The sequence below is a fragment of the Mesoplodon densirostris genome, chromosome 14, assembly GCF_025265405.1.
Source record: "Mesoplodon densirostris isolate mMesDen1 chromosome 14, mMesDen1 primary haplotype, whole genome shotgun sequence".
Taxonomy (NCBI): domain Eukaryota; kingdom Metazoa; phylum Chordata; class Mammalia; order Artiodactyla; family Ziphiidae; genus Mesoplodon; species Mesoplodon densirostris.
In genome coordinates this window covers 26041264-26064512 of record NC_082674.1, presented here as the reverse complement: position 1 = coordinate 26064512, position 23249 = coordinate 26041264, and the positions used below count along the sequence as shown (strand labels likewise).

The 23249-nt window shown below is 39.0% G+C and overlaps 1 protein-coding gene across 1 annotated transcript in view; it reads right to left on the bottom strand.

Annotated features, from left to right (window-relative positions):
* YIPF4 (Yip1 domain family member 4) overlaps positions 1-22702 on the bottom strand; it is a 28047-nt gene extending 5345 nt beyond the window's left edge. Inside the window, exons 1-4 of the mRNA XM_060117120.1 lie at positions 22382-22702; positions 6692-6845; positions 4940-5111; positions 2406-2483 (exon numbers count right to left, since the gene is read on the bottom strand). Coding sequence (XP_059973103.1) covers positions 2406-2483; positions 4940-5111; positions 6692-6845; positions 22382-22460 — 483 coding nt within the window. The 5' untranslated portion in view covers positions 22461-22702. The remainder of the gene's footprint in view (positions 1-2405; positions 2484-4939; positions 5112-6691; positions 6846-22381) is intronic.
* Positions 22703-23249: the final 547 nt, after the last annotated feature.

The window sequence follows — 23249 nt, the reverse complement described above, 5'->3', positions numbered from 1 at the left end:
AAGAGCTTTGTTCAGGAAAGCAAAGCTAGTTGGTAAGAGTTCAAATTAAGATCTAGGTCTTTTAACTTCTCTATCAACAGTCCTAAATTACCAAAACATTTAGTGATACCTTTTTTCACATAAAAATTATATGAGGTTTTGTAGAATGTAAGAAATAATATGCAAACAAATGTCCCTGTTAGAATTATTTAAAATTTTCATAAGCAGAGTGAGAAAATTACATAGATAAATGTTATTCTACATTTATTCAAGAGTTTTAAGTTAAGATGATGGATTGAGTGCATATATCTAATACCATTCCTTCCTGAAACTCCATTAAAAGGGAAGGAAAAAAGGAAACTCCTTTTTATAAGAGGCATAAACAGGAGATTAGAAGACAGAACAAGAGCAACTTAATTTTGGAAACTGGAAAGCAGAAGAACAAGAGCTTGGTGGAGACCTTTCCACCAAGTATGAGAAAAAGGCTCAAGAGTTCTGCATTTAGCATTCAGTGTTCATAGAGTAATAAGCCTGATATGAGTCAGCACCCACATGATATAGTAACTCGCCTGGCATCCCTTGTGCTTTACCCTCTCCACAGAGAGTTGAATTCCAGAGTGCTGGAATTCCTAGGTTTATAGTAATTCATAAAGTCTAATTTAATGGATCAGTGATTCTCAAGGTGTGGCCCATGGACCTCTTGGGGTCCCAGAGACTCCTCTAAAAGACTGGAACGTCTTTTTTGTAATAGGGGACTTCCCTGGAGGTCCAGTGGTTAAGACTCCACGCTTCCACTGCAGGGGGACACAGGTTCAATCCCTGGTCGGGGAATTAAGATCCCGCATGCCTCAAGGCATGGAAAAAAAATTAAATAAATAAAACTTAAAAAAAACCCACAAAACTATTTTTTATAATAGTAATAAAACATTATTTGCCTTTTTAATTGGGTTGATATTGGTACTAATAGAACAAAAGCATGGGTAAAACATGCTGCTTTAGCACAAATCAAGGTGGCATGAAACATACTAGTAGTTACTGTGTTCTTTACTAACCCACACTCACAGGAAAAGAAGAAAAAAAGCCAGTTTCACTTAAGAATGTCCTTAATGAAGCAGTTAAAATGATTAATTTTATCAAGCCTCAACCTTTGAATATGTCTTTTTAATATTCTGTGTAACAAAATGAGAAGCACACAGAAAGCATTTCTTCTGTATCTTGATTCAATGGTTATCCCAAGGAAAAGCATTTGTACAACTGTGTGAGTGAAGAGTTGAATTAGATGCTTTATCCACACAATACTATTTTTACTTGAAAGAACAACTGAAAGACAAACTATGATTATTCAGAGTTAGGTACTGACAGGCAACATGAATGAAAATGAATCAAGTGAGCCTATTATTTCAAGGAAAACAACTGACAGTATTTCTTCCAAATTACAAAATTCTCTCTCTCAAGCAAAAAGTAGAATTTTGGAAAACTTGTATCCAACACTGTTATCTTGATAGTTTTCCAGTACAGATTTTTCTGATGAAATAGGTGGTGATATTAATGAATGTGATTTTCTGACATTGTATAATAAAACGAGTCAACATTTGGAAGATCTACAAAGCTCAGGGAACTAATGTTTTCTTAGTTGACCGTGCATGGGTAAAAAGATCCATCCAAAGTGAATTTCAATGATACAGCGTATAAAAAGTTCACTGATACGGTTTGAGATTCCTCATTACAACAAACCTTTAAGAAAATATTACTTGTTGAGTGTTGATGTAGTATCAGAGTAGAATAATCATAATCATCCAAAAAATGTATTAAAACACTCTTCCTTTTAAAATTATATACCTGTGTGAGGCCTTATTTTTTACTTTAACCAAAATATAGCATAACAATTGAATGCAGAAAGCAGATATTAGAATACAATTTCCACTAACCCAGACATTAAAGCTACTTGCAAAAATGTAAAACAATACCTTTTTCTCACTTTGTTTTGAAAAATAGTTTTTATTAAAATGTATTTTTTATGTTAAAATGTATTTGGTTTACTTTTAGTTTTAAATGAAGAAATATATATTTAAAATTTTTATTTTAATTTCTAACATGGTAAATATCAATAAATACAACCTACAGAAAGAAATCTCTTTGGGGACCTGAGATCAAAAAGTTTGAGAACTGCTGTACAGAGAATACATTGCATGCTTCCCTAAAAAGCTATAAATTATTTATGAGTGAAATTGGATTTTTTTCTTTCCTCTTTATTTCTCATAACATTTTTACTAATATTTACATCACCTTAAAAGAAGTAGCATAACTTAAAAGCAATTCTGGGACAAAAAGCAGTTACAATGAACATAGCTACTGATACTACCTGCAGTATCAAAAATAAAGCTTACCATAAAAAACAAAGGCTATTTTCAAAATTAACCACTTACTTCTCCACCAAGAACTCTGGCCAGTAAGAAAATTGTTAATGAACCAAATATCCAAATGGTTATAATCCATGAGACCACCTTAAGAGAAAAAAAATTCATGCAGTTAATATCTGTGTACCAAATAAGCTAATAATTTCCCACGAACTCAATTCTCTACCATATAAGATATTTTGGTATACCCAACTTCAGGTCATAGAGAATTTGGGTTCCCAGGTAAAACTTAACAAGAATATAAATGTGTCATGTAATTTTACATCCAAATTGAAAATTTAGCAATGATCAATTGCCTAAGGAAACCTTAGTATTTTATGATCTATAATAAAAGAACTGCAAAGAAAGACCAAACTGTTGACTCCCAACCCCTGCTTTACAGCATTTTGGAAGGTAAATTCATCTGTGAAACAAGTTACCAGTCTTCTCAAGAGGCCTCTAAAATTTACATTAATTACACATTTATTCAAGTAATAGAATGTGGATGATACTTCACACAATTTTAACTCCTGAGACTTGACATAGTAATGATACATGCATATATTTCTAAGTTCTGTCTGCTTGGGGGGGGTCTAGAAATAATGACACCCAGTAGCAACATAAGCACACTTATTGCCCAGATCCTGGTTTCTAAATATTCCCCAAAAGGCACTAGGACTCCCTAGAAAAATGACTGATTCCAGGGCTGGGACAGGGACAATAAAAGGTGAGCCCAGAACACTCTGTGGAGTCAGAAAGAAAGGAACCACTCAAAAAAAGATGGGGATATGTCAAAAGGATACAGAAGGTAACCTGAAGGAGCTCCCAATGGCTAAAACTGCAACAATCTGAGCAATAAAATAAATGATAGTACTGTATTATAGTCCAGAAAATAAAATAAATATCCATGAGTCCATACTGACAAAAATAAATGATTAAGTAATGACAAAGAAACATTCTATGGAGATAAGAATCTTCTGTTTTTAGCCTTAGAACACTTTGTTCAAATGAAAGATTATATAAAATAGATAAAATTCATATAGAGATGTTCTACATGCAGGGTTGATGGTGGGTAGGAGACCAGAACCCCCAATCAACTTCTTCAATGGTCTTTATACTTGCAACATAATACTTGATATGAACTACTGATCCAAGGTAAATATTAATAGGACCAGTGTTATATAACATTAAGGGTCTTGCTATGGAGAGAACACTCTGGATTATCCAGTGAGCACTACATGTAATCACAACTGTCCTTTAAAAAAGGAGGCAGAGGGATACGTGACTACAGTAGAGAAGGCAATGTGACAAATGGAAACAGATTGCAGTGATGCAGCCAGAAGTCAAGGAATGTTGGCAGCCTCTAGACATGGGAAGAGGCAAGCAACAGACTGTCCTGGAGCCTCCAGAAGAACCAGCCCTGCTGACATTTTGATTTTAGCTCTTTAAGATTCAATTTGGGTTTCTGACTTTCAGAACTGTCAAAGGATAAATCTGTATTGTTTAAGCCACTAAACTTGCGGAAATATGTTATAGTACAAAAGGAAACTGATTCATTTCTAAATCACTCTGTGGTAAAGAGTTATTTTTTACTCCCCTAAAGCCTTAAACTCGGGATGAGGGAATGATATGCATGTGCCATATTTTGATGATAGAGATAAAGCCTCTGAGAATAGGACAAAATATTACATAAAAACAAATACTGATGGAATTTTTGTCGTCATTTATTAAAAAGCTTACTTTAAAAAACAGAACTGGGCTTCCCTGGTGGCACAGTGGTTGAGAGTCCGCCTGCCGATGCAGGGGACACGGGTTCGTGCCCCGGTCCGGGAAGATCCCACATGCCGCAGAGCGGCTGGGCCCGTGAGCCACGGCCGCTGAGCCTGCGCGTCCAGAGCCTGTGCTCAGCAATGGGAGAGGCCACAACAGTGAGAGGACCCACATACCCCAAAAAAAAAGAACAAAAAAAAAACAGAACTAAAAATGAATAAAAGATAAGAACATGAGTATTGTGTTTCAAACTCTTTATCCTTTGGAGAAATCAGAAAGGGTATGGGCAGCTGGGAGCAGTCCCAACCATTTTACCCACTTGCCATACAAATACTAATACTTTTTATGAGAATGATGATGTAGAAGAGTTTGGAAGTCATTAATCCAAGGCACTCCCCACTTATTTAATTAAGAACAGCTTGTAGGGGGCCTCCCTGGTGGCGCAGTGGTTGAGAGTCCGCCTGCCGATGCAGGGGATACGGGTTCGTGCCCCGGTCTGGGAGGATCCCATATGCCGCGGAGCGGCTGGGCCCGTGAGCCATGGCCGCTGAGCCTGCGCGTCCGGAGCCTGCGCGTCCGGAGCCTGTGCTCCGCAACGGGAGAGGCCACAACAGTGAGAGGCCCGCATACCGGAAAAAAAAAAAAAAAGAACAGCTTGTAGGGATAAACAAGTGAGAAATAATGGGTAAAGCTAAAGCATTTCTGAAGCATAAGTACTACAGTTAATATTTGGCTATTTTCAATTTTAAAACTCTTAAACTATTTAGAATTTGTGAAAAGTAAGATATACTTACCCTAAACTGTCCATATAATGATATCATGGAAAAGAAAAGAACAACAGCCAGAGGACCCCAAAAGTCAGGATTGTCTCTCACCACTTGCCTATTAAAACCAAGTGATGGCATTGGCATCAAAACACATCGAATTTTGTAGTAAATATCCTTTAGGTCGATATCCAATTCTTCCCTATAATTTAAAAATAAGAATTCTTAAAAAGCACACACTTCTGAATACTGAGACAGTTGCAGCAGAATTTAAGAAAAGTTTAAATATAACATTACAGTCACCACAGATCAACAAAACATTTGCATTTGAAGTACCACATTTCACTGGTTCCATGATGAACATTTTCATCATTTCAGCATCTCTAAAGTTGGGTTGCATCTCACAATAGCTGGTGTCTTACAACTGCTGTCAGTCTGGAGTGAAGCCAAGTGCTTTCAAGATCTGCCTTTCCTTTTGCCAGTCTCCTGGAGGCACTATCAATTTGGGACTTTAAATAAAATTCTCTGCTTGAGACTTTTTGGGACCATACTGATAAATCAGACTGCAATCCTATATTCTCACAGACACTTTTTCTTCCAACACCCCACCCAGTGCCAAACAGACAAGCAAACTTCCTTGCTGTCTCTTTTTGTATGGTAGGTTATTTCTCATTTATCCTTACACTAAGGAGATAAGATAGCCCTTTGATATCCTAGCTTTATGCTGTCTTAGGTACTTTTTCTGTTTTATTAATAAACGTTAAATAACTGCATCTTATAATCCATACCATCTTAGATTTGATGAAATTTGGTATATTAACATTAAGAAACAGAATGTTTTAGCACTTGATCTACCAATAAGTACTACAGAGAATAACTTGGTAATACCTTGATTTTACAAAGCTATAGGTTCTTCTTTCCAAAATTGTTAAATTCTTCACCTTTTTTCCCCAAGTGGTACATAATCACTTAAAAATTTTCAAGTACTATGAAGAAAGTGAAAGTATCCCTATCGTCCTCCCAGTGGTAGCTCTAGAATTTCTATATGGGAGAGAGTTTGGAGGGGTAATCTTTTTGGAAATCTTAAACTGAACTTCCATAGCATGCACCCAAGCACCTTGTTTTTTTACTTACATTGTATGTTCACTTCAGATAGCTATAGGCCCAGGTAAGTCCTAACAGTTTGGAGTATATTTGTGTGTGATATGGGATTATGATTCTTTTAACTTTTGCCATTCAGTAGGTTAAAAATATCCTCTCATTATTTCAGTTTTACTAGTTACAGTTGACCTTGAACAATGTGGGGGTTATGGGTGCCACCCTCAGTCAAAGATCCACATATAATTTTGACTCCCCCAAAACTTAACTACTAATAGCCTACTGTTGATCAGAAGCCTTACCAATCACATAAACAGTTGATTAACATATATTTTATATGTTACATGTACATCTACATATACTTTACGCATTCAAGACATACCTTTTTCTTAATTTTTTCGATACTTCTAGGCTACATGGTTCGTCTGTGAGTTTTTTTCACATTGTTGCAAACTCAAAAAAATTTTCCAATGTATGTATTAAAAATAATCTATGTACAAGTAGACCTACACAGTTTTAACCTGTGTTGTTCAAGGGTCAACTATAACAGTAAAACTGAAAATAGCTAAAACTTTTGACCAAAAAGGTTAAGATTTTCTATACCTGTCTTAAATAATATGAAAAAATACAATCATCCCATAGACTAGCTCTAAAAATCAAAAAATACATATTATTTTTACATACAAGAGTGGCTTGTTATCTTCAGGGTCATCATCTTCAACTTCCAAAAGCCAGCCATATCCTCTTTGTCTCAGAAATGTAGTAGCTGTAGACTCTTTGATAAAATCTCCACCAAGGTTTAACTTGACATCTGGGGATGCTATTGAACCACTGAGATCTTAGGAGAAAAGAGGGCAAAACTATAAACCAAGGTAAAATGTGTGAATCCTAACCAACACGAGCATATATCCAACTAAATAATTCTCACTTGAAGATCTCTACATATGAACATCTGCTACTGCATACAATCTTTGTATTTTGTAGTTGACAGTGCTAAAAACAAGACAGCAGGCCCAAAATGGAGTCACTTATGCTAGGTCTCATGTCAGCAAGCCAAGACTTAATTACAGTTTTGGCCTCTCCCAGAAACAGAATCTTAAACTAGTGAATCAGGAATCACCTGGTCAGCACTAGTGAAGTAATCTGCCAGACACACCCCTGCAATCTCCTAAAGGAAAGTGACCTTGCCATAACTAATCCACTTTTAGCTAGTATAACTTCCTTGTCCCACTTCCTTCTGCCTGAAGTCTTTCATTTTGTACAGCTCCTCAGAGCTCCTTTCTATCTGCAAAATGGGATGCTGCCCATTTCATGAATCACTGCATAAGCCAATAAAATCTTTAAAAGTTACTCAGTTGAATTTTTTTCAGTAATGATATCTAAAAACCACTTTCTATTTTTACAACAAGAAAATGAAAACGAGAGGTGAATTCACATGAAAGGTTTCACATCTAACTAGCTAGCCTTGTACCAGAATCTAGACTTATAACTGTAACTTTAAAATTTAAATGGAAGATATATACAAAATATATTACAGGATATCACTTTGGTTTTTTTGTTTGTTTGGTTTGGTTTGGTTTTGGCTGCACTGTGAGGCTTGCGGGATCTTAGTTCCCCAACCACGGACTGAACCCAGGCCTGGAAGCAAAAGCACGGAGTCCTAACCACTGGACCCCCAGGAACTCCCAACAGGGTATCATTTTGGATTCCCTTCATTATTATGTACATTATGTGCCTCAGAACAAAGTGATGTATAAATTCTCTTTAAAGGCATTACATATTTATATATACAAACCATTAGACAAAATTATTTGCTAAAGGAAAACCGCAGATAACTTCCCTTACTTTTTCATATATTTATTCATACATTATTTCTTTTAAAACCAAATATCTATGCTAAGTGCCTCATATATTAATGCTTAGTTTTGGATAAATCTGAATAGTAAGAGTTTCCTGCTATTTCAGCTAACCTTTTTCTTTATATAATTACATCATTTATCTTTAGTTTTGGCAAAATAAAGGTTGTTGGTTTTTGGTTTTTTGGTTTTTTTTGCGGTATGCAGGCCTCTCACTGTTGTGGCCTCTCCCATTGCGGAGCACAGGCTCCGGACGTGCAGGCTCAGTGGCCATGGCTCATGGGCCTAGCCACTCCGTGGCATGTGGGATCTTCCTGGACCAGGGCACGAACTCGTGTCCCCTGCATCGGCAGGCAGACTCCCAACCACTGCGCCACCAGGGAAGCCCAGGTTGTTGGGTTTTTTTTAGATCAATTCTAAAAAGCAGTGAAGGGCTTCCCTGGTGGTGCAGTGGTTAAGAATCCGCCTGCCAATGCAGGGGACACGGGTTCGAGCCCTGGTCCAGGAAGATCCCACATGCTGCAGAGCAACTAAGCCCGTGCACCACAACTACTGAGCCTGCGCTCTAGAGCCCGTGCACCACAACTACTGAGCCCGCATGCCACAACTACTGAAGCCCGCGTGCCTAGAGCCCATGATCTGCAACGAGACGGCACCACAATAAGAAGCCTGCACACCACAACAAAGAGTAGCCCCCGCTTGCTGCAACTAGAGAAAGCCCGCGTGCAGCAACGAAGACCCAACGCAGCCAAAAATAAATAAATAAATTAATAAATTAATTAATTTATATAGATAAAAAGAAAAGCAGTGAAGAGACTCTGTTATCCACGTTACAAAATAAATTCCACTCAGTCTGTACCAGTGCCTTAGAGGTTACAGATAATCACAGTAGTACATATGTCAAAATTTCTGGTCAAAAAAAAATTGGGAATAGTAAAGAACTTGCTTGAGTTCATACAGGAATTAATAAAAAAAACACATTTGTACGACCAGACAACATGCACTAGTAAACAACCATCAATGCTGTTAACTAGAAGTAACAAGACTGGAGTGATACTTTATTTATCTATTTATTTTGCGGTACGCGGGCCTCTCACTGTTGTGGCCTCTCCCGCTGTGGAGCACACACTCTGGACGCACAGGCTCAGCGGCCATGGCTCACGGGCCTAGCTGCTCCGCGGCACGTGGTATCCTCCCGGACCGGGGCACGAACCCGTGCCCCCTACATCGGCAGGCAGACTCTCAACCACTGCGCCACCAGGGAAGCCCCTGGAGTGATACTTTAGAAAACAATTTCGGCAACAGCAAACCAGAACACTCAACACAGACTCTCCTTTCCTGGAGATCCTATACAGTAGAAAGAAGAGCCTAATTTGCACATTACCCTAAATTCTAGGTTAGCTTTTTTTTTTTTTTTTTTACAACTTTAGTGGAGTATAATTGCTTCAGAATGGTGTGTTAGTTTCTGCTTTATAACAAAGTGAATCAGTTATACATATACATCTGTTCCCATATCTCTTCCCTCTTGCGTATCCCTCCCTCCCACCCTCCCTATCCCACCCCTCCAGGCGGTCACAAAGCACCTATCTGATCTCCCTGTGCTATGCGGCTGCTTCCCACTAGCTATCTACCTTACCTTTGGTAGATACCTTACCTTTGTCACAGCTTACCCTTCCCCCTCCCCATATCCTCAAGTCCATTCTCAAGTAGGTCTGTGTCTTTATTCCTGTTTTACCCCTAGGTTAGCTTTTGAGAGCTGCCATTAAAAAATTTTGGCTTAAACTTCAATCAATGAGTGGATCAATTATGAGTCACATAATGATCTGGTTCTGACAACTCCTGCAATTAATTATAATAAAGTTTGCATTCTGAAGCTAAGTCCTAGCTAAGCTACTAATTAATACAGCAAATCATTAATGCCTTCTGGTCTCCAGTTTCCTATTCAAAGTTCTTTCCAGGTTTAACATTACATGATTCTAAAAAGCTTCTATAGTTTAGTTTATTCAGCTAGAGATAAAATGCAAGTACTTTTGAATTCACTGTCCTTCCCTACTTAAAGCCTAAAAATAGTCCCTATAGATGCTAATTGCCATAGAATCTTGTGATTAAAATATTCTCTCAAAATTACTTTCTGCTTCTTTGTCTTACTCTAAGTTGAAAATGAAAGAGTTGAAACTAAAATTCTACTTCCAATAGACACAAAGAGTGCCTTTCTTGATTTAACAAGAGGAAAACTTAGATCAGGAAGTCATTAGTATAGCAGTGACATTAAAGGTTTTGGAATTATAAGGCAGGAAAGGACCTTAACAACTGTTTCCTGGCCTCTAGAAAAGATTGCACTTAAAGTCCTTAATCTAAGCCAAAAAAAAGGATATATAAATTATAGTGCTAGGGAGTGCTGTGAGAAAGAATTGTATATGTTTAGCAGTTTTTCATAGCAGGGATGCAGAACCTCAAAAAGACACCTGTAGCTTATAATTCTGTAGTGTTTTCCATCCTATGCAAAGAAGGAAAATATCATGGACGTATGTAGGAGAATGCTAGAAACAGCAGTCTGACAAATCATTCAGTTCCCCCAAGACACAATTACATGTGAGTTTAAAAAAAAAAAAAGCAGGGCCTCCCTGGTGGCGCAGTGGTTGAGAGTCCGCCTGCCGATGCAGGGGATACGGGTTCGTGCCCCGGTCTGGGAGGATCCCATATGCCGCGGAGTGGCTGGGCCCGTGAGCCATGGCCGCTGAGCCTGCGCGTCCGGAGCCTGTGCTCCGCAACGGGAGAGGCCACAACAGTGAGAGGCCCGCGTACCGAAAAAAAAAAAAAAAAAAAAAGCAACAGAAAAGTAAAAAAACTCAGTAGTTAGCCTAACACGTGATCAAGTTAACATGTAAAAAATAATATCGGAAGACAATGAGAAATATTCAAAAAAAAAAAAAAAAATCACTCCAGGAGCACAGCTGTCTTACATTAAACCACAGTAAGAACCAGCTAGCTTGATCGTCAACTCTAGGACAGGTGTCCAGAATTATAAAACACTACTAATCTTAAATTAATATTTTCTTACTACACTATAATATTCTTGTCATTTTCTAAGTAAAAAACAACATAAAGATAATAATAAATATAAGTGGTTTTAAGAGGAAATAATCTTTGAAAGAAACCTTAAAAATGTTTCCACTACTGTTTGGGTTCAGAGTGAGGAAAGAATATCAGTAAGTTTCAAGTTTTATTAAAAGCCACCTGGAAAAAATGCAGAATAAAACTTAACAGTAATTTTCCCTCCCTTTCAACTCAAGTGTATTACTGGGTGAGGGATCTTTTCTCTGAATCTTCTCCTCAGCCTGAGAACTTCACTTTGAAGAATTCAGTCAGTGTAGTATGAGAGTATACTCAGGGTGAGATTTACTGATCTCCCCCTACAAAAGTTCTAGATTTCTATGAGAGGAGAGTAATCTGCAATGAACATGAACATTTTGTTGGTACTTTCCAACTTCTTATATACATGAATAAGCGTTTTCTTACTTAACAAGCAACCAAGAGCAAGGACAAAAATAATTCCATTTTATTTGAATGAAAATGAAATGAAATCCATGTGTGCTTAAATCTAAACCAGAATTGACTATTTGTGCAGCAAAATAAAACAAGCACATGTTTCATATTAAAGGGACAAATTCCACTGTTCCATTTTAGTTATAAAAACATTTTAATGTGTATATAGGCCAATGAAAGAGCTCAAGAAACCAACGCAAGTATATAATGATTTTATAATTGCTAGACCTATATTGGAGTTGATTATGTTACTCCATGAGAAAAAATTTTAAAGCCTTGTATAAAATTGTGTCCTAGGTTATATAAATATATATATACTTAAAAATTTTTTATTTATTTTTGGCTGTGTTGGGTCTTCATTGCTGCACGCGGAAGCGCCTTCTCTAGTTGCAGCGCACAGGCTTCTCATTGCGGTGGCTTCTCTTGTTGCAGAGCATGGGCTCTAGGCACACGGGCTCAGCAGTTGTGGCTCACGGGCTTAGCTGCTCCGCGGCATGTGGGATCTTCCCAGATCAGGGCTCGAACCTGTGTCCCAGGCACTGGCAGGCGGATTCTTAACCACTGCGCCACCAGGGAAGCCCCTAGGTTACATTTTTATTCATATCACTTTGGTTTACGATTTCAGTAGCTTTACTATTCAATATTGCCAGTTAATTTTCATATTGCACATAATATTAATTAAAATCAATTACATCTCCTGAGCCTACCTTTAGAAAAATCAAATCCCATTTTGGCATAAATCAGTTATCTAACAGAAATTTCTTTTATTTGCCTTATGAGTCTTTTAAGTTTTATTTTGAAATAATTATAGATTCACAGGAAGTTGCAGAGAGGTTATATGCACCCCTCACCCTGTTTCCCCCAATGGTACCATACCATCATAGGTACTATCAAAACCAGGACACTGACACTGATACAGTTGATAGACCTTATTCAGATTTTACCAGTTTTAAGTGCACTTATTTGTGTGTATAGTTCTATGCAATTTTACCACATTTATAGATTTGAGTAATGCCTTACAAGTTTAAAATTTATGAAAAGAAATAGATTAATTTTTTTAAAAGATAAACCTTGCTTAACTACCTTGTTTTCTTCCCAAGAAAGGTTGACTAAAAAGTCATTTTCAATTTTCAAACAGGGAAGAAAAGCTATTCTTGCACCCATTATATATCATATATCATACTTCTTGAGCACATTGTATAGAAGATACTTGTGATAATATCTATCTGGATATAATTTTTAAAAAATCAAGTAGGAAACTTTTAAAGAGGAAAAACTAAAGATTCCTCTATCAACACTACTAAATTATATTAGAAGTGACATCTTTCCTGGGGAGGGGGAATGTCACACAAAGTAGGCTAAATGGACACCTTAACAGAGTAACAGAAAATTGTTTATTCAAAAAAGCCTATTAACACAAAAATTATTGCATTATTATGTCTACAAATTATTGATCACATTAAAGTATTATGAGTTGTATATACTATCATTTTTATATAGGAGTGTCTTAGTCTGTTTAGGCTGCTATATAACAAAATACCATAGACTGGGTGGCTTATAAACAATAGAAATTTGTTTCTCACAGTTCTGGAGGTTGGAAGTCTAAAGTCAGGGTGTCAGCATGGTCAGGTAAGGGCTCTCTTCTGGCTAGCTGACTTCTCCTTGTGCCCTCACATGGCAGAAACGGGTAGGGAGATCTGTGAAATCTTTTTTATAAGAGCACTAATCCCATTTATGAGGGCCCCATCCTCATGACCTAAGTACCTCCCAAAGGCTCCACTTCCCCACTGGGCATTAGGATTTCAACATATGAATTTTGGGGGACACAAACATTCAGACCATAAAAAGAGGTAAAAACACTGAGGAAGGCTGAGCTCAAATAGCAATATATTGAGCCCAGTCCTCTTCTGTAGACTTATACAATCAAGTGTCAGCTTAACGTTGTAGTTATTTCAAAAGCATCTAAAACTCAATATTCCAAAACTGAATTCTTGATAGTTAAGGCCTTCCTCCAGTTTCTTATTTCAGTGAATAGTACCACTAATCCCATCCAGCACTGTAAACCGCAAGTTTAATTATCCTTGACAGTTTCCTTCATTCACATGCTCCCCACACCATTCAACCACCACTAAATTCTATCGCTTTTACCCCTAAATATTTTTTGAACCTGCCCACTTTTCTCCATTTCTACCACCTGCACCATGCTAGTGCAAACTAACATCTCCTGCCTGTATGACTGTAATGGTCTACTAACTCCTCTCCCTAGTCATTCTCTTTCCAATCCATTCTTATCTATAGCCAGAAGAATATTTTTTAAATGTAAATCTTTCACTCTCCCATTTAAAATCCTTCAGTGGCCTCCCACTACTTTTTCAGCTCAAATCTAACAATCTCTACATGCCCTATCTACCTCTCCAGAACAATTTTCTGCCTCCCTACCCACCGTGACCCTATGCTCTAGCCATATTAAGCCTCTCAGTTCTTTGAATGAACCAGGATCCCTTGTACCTCAGGAACTTTGTACCAGGCTGTCTCCCCTAACTTCAGATAATTAAATGCTACCCATTCTTCTGTTCCTAGATATACTTTTTTTAAATATATAAATTTATTTATTTTATTTATTATTTTTGGCTGCGCTGGGTCTTCGTTGCTGTGTGCGGGCTTTCTCTAGGTGTGGCGAGCGGGGGCTACTCTACCTTGTGGTGCAAAGGCTTCTCACTGCGGTGGCTTCTCTTGTTGCTGAGCATGGGCTCTAGGCAAGCAGGCTTCAGTAGTTGTGGCATGCAGGCTCAGTAGTTGTGATGCACGGGCTTAGCTGCTCAGCGGCATGTGGGATCTTCCTGGACAAGGGCTCGAACCCGTGCCCCCTGCATTGGCAGGCGGACTCTCAACCACTGCACCACCAGGGAAGTCCCCTAGATATACCTATTTAAGGAAATTTTCCATGATCTCCCTGACTAGATTAGGTTCCTTTCATAGTCCCCTGGACTTTTCCTTCAAAACATTTATCACTGTTTATAATAATGTATTTGTATGATTATTTGGATAATGTCTGTAAGTTCGCTGATGGGAGGAACTAAGGTGTGTTTGTTGTAGTTTTGTTTTGAACAGGTATCTCCAGTACCTATAACAGTGCCTGGCCCATAGTAGGCAACCAACAAATGTGTGCTGGTTGGATGAATTAATTAATATAAGGGCAAATAGCTCCACAGAGCTTATATCAAGAAGGGATATTAGAGGGTTTTAATAAAGTAAATATACAAAATCAGATTTGCATTGTGTAAACATAATCTTAGCTGCACTGTGGAGGACTGATTTAAGTGGGGAGAGATTTGAGGAGGGAGTATGGTGAGCAAAAAGTATAGATGAGAAATGGAAAGGACTTGAACTAAGGCAATGTCAGTAGAAAGGGAAGAACAGATTAATTATATAGCTATTCTGGAGCTATTCTGAAATAATTTGATGACCAACTGAATATGAGAAAGTGAGAGAGAGACTAGAGACATGTTTCTGGCCTTTGGCAAAAGAAACTATATCACAAACAAGAAGTCATTTTCACTTTAGTACCTTTCTCACTTTCAACATTGGTTAATTAATCCACCAATAAATATTTAAGGATTACTTATTTCTATAATGCCCTGAGAGTGATATAAAGAAGTGAGATACTTCAAGGAGTTCAAAATCCAATTGACAGTATATCCAAGCAATGGAATTTTATTCAGCCAGAAAAGGAATGAGTTACTGATTCATGCTGTAACATGAATGAACCTTGAAAGCATTATGCTGAGTGAAAGAAACCAGACACAAAAGGTCACATATTGTATTACCTCATTTACATGAAATATCCAGAATAAGCAAATCGATAGAGACAGAAAGTAGATTAGTGGTTGCCAGGGACTGGAAGGCAGGGAGGGAATAGACAGTGACTGAAAATGGGTACAGGGTTTCTTTTTGGAGTGCTGAATATGATACAAAACCCTATTAGTACTGTAAAACACACTCTTCTGTAAGTAAACGACAATGCCTATTGCCAACAGATCATAGGTGCCATAGGAGTAAAGAGACCTAAGCTATCAAAGAGGTGGTCAGGAAGGCTATGTGGAAGTAGAACTGGAATCTGGCCATGAGAGATAAGTGGATGAGCAGAGAAGGAGTAAGAAATCATTCCAAAGATGGGAGAAAACATCTGCAAATGATGGGACAGACAAGGCCTTAATCTCCAAAATATACGAACAGCTCACTATCAAAAAAACAAACAACCCATCTGAAAAATGGGCAGAAGACCTTAATAGACACTTCTCCAAAGAAGACATACAGATGGCCAGTAGGCACATGAAAAGATGCTCAACATCACTAATCATTAGAGAAATGCAAATCAAAACTACAGTGAGGTACCACCTCACACCAGTCAGAATGGCCATCATTAAAAAGTCTACAAATAACAAATGCTGGAGAGAGTGTGGAGAAAAGGGAACCCTCATAAACTGTTGGTGGGTATGTAAGTTGGTGCAGCCACTATGGAAAACAGTGTGGAGCTTTCTCAGAAAACTAAAAATAGAATTACCATATGATCCAGCAATCCCACTCCTGGGTATATATCCACACAAAACTATAATTCAAAAAGATACATGCTGGGACTTCCCTGGCAGTCCAGTGGTTAAAACTTCACCTTGCAATGCAGAGGGTGCAGGTTCGATCCCTGGTCAGGGAGCTAAGATCCCACATGCCTTGGGGCCAAAAAACCAAAGCAATATTGTAACAAATTCAATAAAGACTTTAAAAATAGTCCACATTGGGCTTCCCTAGTGGCGCAGTGGTTGGGAGTCCGCCTGCCGATGCAGGGGACACGGGTTCGTGCCCCGGTCCGGGAAGGTCCCACATGCCACGGAGCGGCTAGGCCCGTGAGCCATGGCCGCTGAGCCTGCGCGTCCGGAGCCTGTGCTCCGCAACCGGAGAGGCCACAACAGTGAGAGGCCCACGTACCGCAAAAAAAATAAATAAATAAATAAATAAAAATAAAAAAAATAAAAATAGTCCACATTAAAAGATCTTAAAAAAAAAAGATACATGCGCCCCTATGTTCATAGCAGCACTATTCACAACAGCCAAAGCATGGAAACCACCTAAATGTCCATGATAGATGAATGGAAAAAGAAGATAGGGTACATATATACAATGGAATACTACTCAGCCATAAAAAAGAATGAAATCATGCCATTTGCAGCAACATGGATGCAACTAGAGATTATCATACTAAGTGAAGTAAGTCAGAAGGAGAAAGACAAATGCCATATGATATCACTTATATGTGGAATCTAAAATATGGCACAAATGAACCTATCTACAAAACAGAAACAGACTCACAGACACAGAGAACAGACTGTGGTTGCCAAGGGGGAGAGGGGTGAGGAAGAAAAGGACTGGGAGGTTGGGATTAGCAGATGTAAACTATTATATATAGGATGGATAAACAACAATATCCTACAAGCATAGGGAACTGTATTCAATAAACTATAATAAGCCATAATGGAAAAGAATATTTAAAAAAAGAATGTCTACATGTGTATAACTGAGTCACTTTGCTGTACAGCAGAGACTAGCACATTATAAATCAACTATTCTTCAATAAAAAAGAAATAAAAATTAAAAAAAAAGATAGAAATCATTCCAAGGAAAAGAAAGGGCAGAGACAAAGGCATGGAAGCCCAAGGCTTATAAAAGGCACAGAGTTCAAAAGTTGTGGAAGATAGGTTGGGGACAAAGTGTTCAGATAATAAATATCAGGCAAAAAACCCCTAATTTTTTTAAACTTGTCTTTATAGGTAAGTGTTTCTTTATGTATGTTCTGTGGAATCTGGATCCTATGAGATGCCCTACACAAAAAGCTTTTGATATTCACTAAGTTTGGAAAACCCTGCACACTACAACCTCCATTTGGAGTTTCAGAACTAATATTGGCATATTAAAGGCTCTGGGAATTCTGCATTAAGGAAACTGGTTTAACTTAGCTTAACAAAGTATTTACCAAATTTTTGTCATGCAACCTTTCCCCTTTGGGAAACACTGCTGAAGGTCCTTCTGTAGATGATAGGAAGCAAGTCAAGTTCCAGCAGAATGGTAGGAATTGCTGGATGCTGAGGAAACAGGAAATAACAGACATAGTTTAGCTGTGGAAGTATGGAAAAAGGGAAGTAGTAGATTTAATTAAAAATTCTGTCAATTAGGAGGGGACCTGTGAGTGATGACAGTGATCGAAGAAACAGAGGAGAAATAAATGCTAGAGAGAAAAACAAAGAAAGGTTCCAAAAGAGGCAAGAAGATATGCGAATAAAAGCACTAGTAGAGGCTTATCCTCGGAAAGGAAGAAAGGCTTCCTTTAAGATCTGGAGGAAAGGTGAATGTTTTGATATACATAAAATGATCTTTAGAGGGAGAAAAATATGAGGACGGGAAAATGGCTATTGGGTGGCTTAGATCATCTTTCTTGGTTAGTTGTCTCTGTTCATGCCCTTTCCAACTACTTGTTGGACTTCTGTTGAATTAGTGTTGGCTTCAGTTCTAGCAGCACAACACCTTTATCTTAATCAAAAAGTATCATGTAGTCATCGAACATTTATTAAGTTCCTGCTATATACCAGGCTATGTGCTAGGCAGTGCATATGATACTGGTAGACAGTAAAACACAGCTTCTAACCCCAAGGGGCTCATGGTCTAAATCAGCATTGTTTTAGGACTGTGAAGATTGAGAAGTATAAAATACAGGGACTGCTTCAACCAATTATTGCATTTGCATAATTTTTAAGTGAATGCTCTTCCCTCTTTTCAACCTGAAGAACTCCTCCTTTTCCTTCAAAATGTACTTCAGGGCTTCCCTGGTGGCGCAGTGGTTGAGAGTCCGCCTGCCGATGCAGGGGACACGGGTTCGTGCCCCGATCCCGGAAGATCCCACATGCCGCGGAGCGGCTGGGCCCGCGAGCCATGGCCGCGGAGCCTGTGTGTCCGGAGCCTGTGCTCCGCAACGGGAGAGGCCACAGCAGTGAGAGGCCCGCGTACAGCAAAAAAAAAAAAAAAAAAAAAAAAAAAAAAAAAATGTACTTCATCTGTCTCTGAAGACTTCCATGATCCCTTCCTGCAGTTAACCATTTCCACCTTTGAACCTCTTTTTTTTAAATTAATTTATTTATTTTTGGCTGCGCTGGGTCTTCCTTGCTGTGCGCGGCTTTCTCTAGTTGTGGCGAGCGGGGGCTACTCTTCGTTGTGGTGCACGGGCCTCTCATTGCGGTGGCTTCTCTTGTTGCGGAGCACGGGCTCTAGGTGCGTGGGCTTCAGTAGTTGTGGCATGTGGGCTCAGCAGTTGTGGCTCACTGGCTCTAGAGAGCAGGCTCAGTAGTTGTGGCACACGGGCTTAGTTGCTCCACAGCCATGTGGGATCTTCCCGGACCAGGGCTCAAACCCATGTCCCCTGAATTGGTAGGCGGATTCTTAACCACTGCGCCACCAGGCAAGTTCCTGAACCTCCTTTTTATAGCATTTATTATGTATGATGAATTAAAAAAAATCCCATTCTTATTAAGCCATTTCTTGGTTAGGGACTTCCTCATATACAGTCCCTTGCATATGGACATACTCCATCCTACATATACAAAACATTACCTATCTTTCAAAATTTGGCAAAATATGACCAATATTAAACTGTCCCTGATCTTTTAGCTATAAAAAATTTCCTCCTCTTTTTGTTGATCTTTCATAATATTCTAAATCAGTGCCTCTCAAGCTTTAATGTGCTTATGAATCACTTAAGGATGATCTTGTCAAAATGTAAATTATGATTAAGGCAGATTCTGCATTACTAGAGCCCAGTAATGCTAATGCTGCTGGTCTGTGGAAATAAAGCAGGCAAAGAATTACTTATTTGTGTGATACAAAATAAAGTCAAAGGACTGTCTTAAAGACGTCTATATTATACTTAACGGTATCATTACTTTTTTTTTTTTGGCTGCGTTTGGTCTTCATTGTTATGTGCGGGCTTTCTCTAGTCGTGGTGAGTAGGGACTACGCTTCGTTGTGGTGCGCGGGCTTCTCACTGCAGTGGTACATTCTTGCATTTATACACATGCATTTCATTACTGTTTTTGGATGTAGTTTTACACCACAGAACTGAATATTAAGTCTGGATTTCATTATTCATTTATTTATTCATTTACTAGCTTATTCACATAGTCTACGTTCTTTTTTTTTTTTTTTAGTCTACATTCTTTTAACTTGTACTTATGGACCTTGCTTTTATACACATTACCTTAAGTAATTTGCACAATATTCTTATAAGTGTGATTTTCATTTTATGGATGAAAATGTGAGTTTATAGAAGCTATGTAACTTGGCCAATATCACATAGCTTCTGTAAGAGTCAGAACTTTAACTGAAGTCTTCTAGCTCTAAACCAGTAACTTTTTAGTTATACCATCCAAAATGTGCTAGGTTTTATAGTCCCAAGAATCAATGTCATAGGAGATAAAGCAGAAATCATTTATTCCTTCAACAAACAATTACTTTGTGATGTTAATACTCTGGGTTCTGTGCTAAGCGCTGGGATATAGAAAAGATTAGGGACATTTCTGTTTCTGAGGAACAGTTAAGCAAAGTTTCAGCAAGAAAGGAGTATCTGAATTCAGCCTTCAGTTTCATCTTGGGGTAAGAAGGAGAAAAGCATTCTAAGCATGAGGACCTGGATACACATAGGTATGGAGACAAACACAAAGGCACATTTTAGAACAAAGGACATGTACAAATTAGTAACGATAAGTATCACTGAGAAAGAGACTTGGACAGAATCTAGAAGCAAGGTATACAATAAAACCTCTACCAGCTGAAAACATCCATGGTTAGATAAACACCGTAAGAGGGGAAAAGCAAGAATTTACATGACACGCTTAGGAACCAGAGAAGAAACTTGGTGTTGCAGAGTCAAATGTTTATGTTAGAGAACAGTAAAAAATAACCGTGGCACCAATTAATACTGAAACCCAAAGCAGCAGCAACACTGCTAACAAATACTGAGCACTTGACTCTTCCAGGTGTACTAAGCGCTTTGCATTTGCAAAATGTTTGAGCACTTGGGTATTATTATTTCTCATTTTACGTATACGAAAACTGAGGTTAAGAGAGATTAAGTAACTTGCCCAACATCACACAGATAGTAACTGGTAAAGACAGGATGCAAATCCAGGACTCTATACTTCAGATACACTATTCAGTTTACAAAAATATATGTAAGACACATCATGGTTTAGTATAAAGAAATCTTAGGACACAGAACACTAGCTCTTAACTCCAGATCCTTCATGTGGAGGTTACTGAACTTCTCTAAGCCTCAGGTTCACTATAAAACACAGGAATAATAAAGTTCAGCAGGAGTCTTAGAAAGACCAAACAAGCCGTTTGCTTAAAATACTGTAAATTTAAACTGTATAATGTTATAAACTTGAGGGTATTATTATACAGATATCTATCCTTGTCTGTATATCCCTTGATATACAGGGAGTCTATACATTCTTGGAGGCTATATGGAGAAGTCTGAATAAATCTTATGGATTTTACTTATTCCAGGTTTCTTGGTTTAGTATATGGAGTCAATGGATTAGCTTGTTATATTATTGTCAGGTTTCTTAGGCATATTTGAGAAAGGTAATTCCTGGAGGAAGTGGGGGTATTAGAACTATAAACATAGATATATAATTCTCAACAAACATCAGGTTGTGATACTCAATTTTTTGTGTATACTGACAATTTTTTCTTAAAGTCTGGAAAACTACAGTTGGTTATTCCTCCCTAAGCACTAGGCTACCAAATGTAGATGAAACAAACTAAAATATTTTGGGTTGCTATATTTCACCAAATTTCCATATTACATTTAAATGTATCAGCTATGTTCTCTATGATAAAAACTATATTTTGCATTTTAATATAACCAAAACTACAGTACTATTTTTTTTAAACAACACCATTCAAAAACCAAAACGAGAAAAGCAAAACAGAAAAAGGGAAAGCAATCTATATTAACTGATGCATTACAAAACTTGATTTCTCAGGAAGCACACTAGGTCCTTCTCTAGAATGAAATTTCTATAGTTAAGTATAACTTATTTTTCCATATCCAGCAGTTAAGTCTGGTCACTGGAAAATTACTGGTATACAAAGTCTAACAAAAGTAGCAGAGAAAGATTTCAGTTACAAAGAGTCTGGTAAAGTACAGAGAAAAGGAGGAAAACAAATTCTCCCGCGCTGTAGAAAAATCTCTCCAGCACAAATGCTTCCTCAAAACAGTACATAAGGAAATCTGGAAAGCAACTGAAACTTCTTGTAATCCAGCTGGGTGTTCCCAAATATATCTGGGTACACTTCTCTGAATACTGAGGTCAAACACGATAAAATAGGAGTAAAACTGGAACGTTGGCAAGATACATAGGTTCCATAAAAACCAAGATACAAGGTTCCATAAAAACCACAAACTCCTCGAGGGAAGTTAGTATTTGCAGCGCCTAATTTAATCTCAACAAAAAGTTATGTGCTGATAAATAACAAAGCAACAAGCTCTCGTTCCTCGTTCTCATTCTTTGACACCTAGCCCGGCCAACCTAACCATCCCTTTCTGAGCAACGCCAAGTCACTTTAGAAATAAAATCTTGGGGTCCCGTGGGTGCCCTCGAGGTGGGTAAGTCCACCAGAAAAACCTGCCACCAGACGGTGTAGAGAAAGCCAGAAGCTGACCGAGTCACTTGGAAAGTTCCCCACACCCCACCCTCGGCTACTCGGACCTCTCGGAAGGCCCGGCGGGAGCAGAGGGCTCGAGTCCCCCATGGGTCAGCTTCCTGCCCGTCCCCACAGGGCCACAACCGCCTCGGCCCCAGAAAGACACTGCCGCGTCCGCCCGGCGTCCCCCAGGGCGACGTACCCTCCCGGGGCTCAGTCTCACCTTCCGCGTCTGCTGAAGAGACAAAGGTGAAGTCCCCGTTAGTGGGGGAATACGCAGGGGGAGGGCCCGGCGGCTGCATCTCGCGGCCCCTCCGAGCCCGCGGCGGAGGAGGAGGCTGTGGCTGGGCCCAGGCCCCAAGGCGGCCGCGGCGCCGACCCGCACGCGCGCCCGACGGCGCGACCCGCGAGCCGAGATATGTAGGGTGGGAACGAGGCCGGAGATGAGCGCAGCTGGCCGAGGGGCTGCCCCTGAGGATCCCCCACCAAAGTCCTCTCGGTGGCTGCCGCCCAGAAACCACAACGCCGGCGCCGTGACAGGACCATAACAGTGACAGCGTCGCTGCGATTGGCTCTTTGTAATGTGCTCGCCCATTGGCTCCCGGAGAAAGGTTCTGATTGGCTCTCCCTGTTGTTGATTCCGGAAGTTTACCCAGGACAGGAAGTTCACTTGTAATTTGTGGAAAGCTCGAACTTCCCACTGTTTTTTGTTTCCGTTAAGTTTGTTCTCTTCTGGCTTTTCTTTATTTCCTCTGCTCTTGTTAACTGGGCGGGTTAAAGAATTTTAGAACCGGGAATGTTTTTAGAGGTCAGCATTGGTCCGCACCGGTCCAAGATCCCAAGATTCCGTTTACCTTAGTCATTAATTCATTGTATAGTATCTTGACTTAAATTATGTATCGTCTCTGAGACTCAGTTTCCTCACCTGTGAAATGAAGGGGGCTGGATTGGATACTAATAACAAAGAAGATAAACTGTAAATTGCCACCCAAAGACTAGGGCTGTAGTCTAGACACATTCCTTTATGAGGGAGGTAATTGAGGCCAGAAGAGGTAAAGAAGGAACAAGTACCTAAATCTTCTGAATTCTAG